At 51.8% G+C, this 1,226-nt stretch overlaps 1 protein-coding gene across 9 annotated transcripts in view; it reads left to right on the top strand.

Annotated features, from left to right (window-relative positions):
• Window positions 1–1,226, top strand: part of LOC113217543 (probable cytochrome P450 6a18) — a 33,269-nt gene that overhangs the window by 6,384 nt on the left and 25,659 nt on the right. For 7 of the 9 annotated variants that reach the window (XR_008011654.1, XR_008011653.1, XR_008011652.1 and 4 more), the window contains exons 3-4: window positions 220–408; window positions 1,043–1,177. Coding sequence is in view for 4 of the 9 variants with exons in the window: in XM_052271933.1 (XP_052127893.1) it covers window positions 220–408; window positions 1,043–1,177 (324 nt within the window). In the remaining 5 variants the exon portion in view is untranslated. The remainder of the gene's footprint in view (window positions 1–219; window positions 409–1,042; window positions 1,178–1,226) is intronic. The other 2 variants (XM_052271935.1, XM_026437493.2) reach the window with 2 other exon arrangements.

Below are 1,226 nucleotides of genomic sequence, written 5' to 3'. Positions count from 1 at the left end.
TGATTATTTTTATTTAGTCCAGAATTCGTTACTTCTTTTTGAGGACGCCCAGAGCTGGACTCTATTTGCGGCCCATTAGAGTCCCTAAGCGACCCTCTCTGCTTAACGCAATTATGTTTTGACGTTGATTCTTTGTACCGATTTAATGCGTCGCATTGATTTTGATTTTAAACCGGAAGCCTGCAATTACAGGCCAACTAAAATGCTCGTGTTTTGCAGGAAACATGCCAAAGAACCCTTTGTTGGGATTTACAACATAACGACGCCCATTCTCGTCGTGAAAGAGCCAGAGCTCATCAACGAGGTATTGGTGAAAAATTTTAAAAGTTTCGCCAACAATGAAACTGTCATTCCGGAAGGTGCCGATAGAGCTTTCGGCTACAACCCGTTCTTCGCTGCGTCTCACAGGTTTGAATAGCAATGTTTCTTATTATTTCTCTTCCCTACTCCTTAGTTTTGGAAGGTGTCAAATTCTACACAGAAAAAAATTACAATCGGTGCCAAGCTAATCGATTTAGCACGCAAACCGGTTCAAGAAATTGGCCGTTAGGATGTCTCTTTCGGAGGCATCACCCAGACTTCACCGAGGCTATAGCAAGCCACGACTGAACCTGTGCTGGGGCAACTCAGAGACACTTAAAATAGCTGTGCGGCGAGTATCTGCCGCCGCAAAGACTCACTTACCCCTCAGCTGAAGCTAGTGGCCCTAGTCGAATCCGATCCGGGTTCCATCTTGAGCGCAGCCGAGGCACGGGTTGACGCGGTGGCGGCACACTGTTTCTGCGCTGCAACCGTTGCCCCCCCCCCCCTTTCCGCTTCCCAGCCAGCCCATCGTGCGGGGAGGGGGCAGCGGTGCCCAAACTTACAAACCCACGCCAGGTGCCCACTCTGCGCTGCTGATCGCGGGGAGGAGTGGAGAGGGGAGGGGGGATTTTCCCTTCTGGTCGAGACAGTCTCTTCGGGATTGTTGACTGTTTAAAAATTTGTTAGGGCGCTATATTTGTAATTTGTGGTGCATTTCACAAAAAGTGCGTGATCTCAGAACAGGAAAAAAAATGAATTTTTTACCTCGAACTCGGAGGGGGACACGGCGGCGGCGGCGGCGGCGGCGGCGGCGGCGGCGGCGGCGGCGGCGGCGGCGGCGGGAAATAAGATCGGCTGATCCGGGAGAGGACAGGTGCAGTATGATCTCATCGCGGAGGTGACCGGGAGGGGACAGGCCATCC

This window comes from Frankliniella occidentalis, unplaced genomic scaffold (assembly GCF_000697945.3).
Source record: "Frankliniella occidentalis isolate FOCC.00 unplaced genomic scaffold, Focc_3.1 Scaffold179, whole genome shotgun sequence".
Lineage (NCBI taxonomy): Eukaryota > Metazoa > Arthropoda > Insecta > Thysanoptera > Thripidae > Frankliniella > Frankliniella occidentalis.
This window is presented reverse-complemented; position numbering and strand designations above follow the sequence as displayed.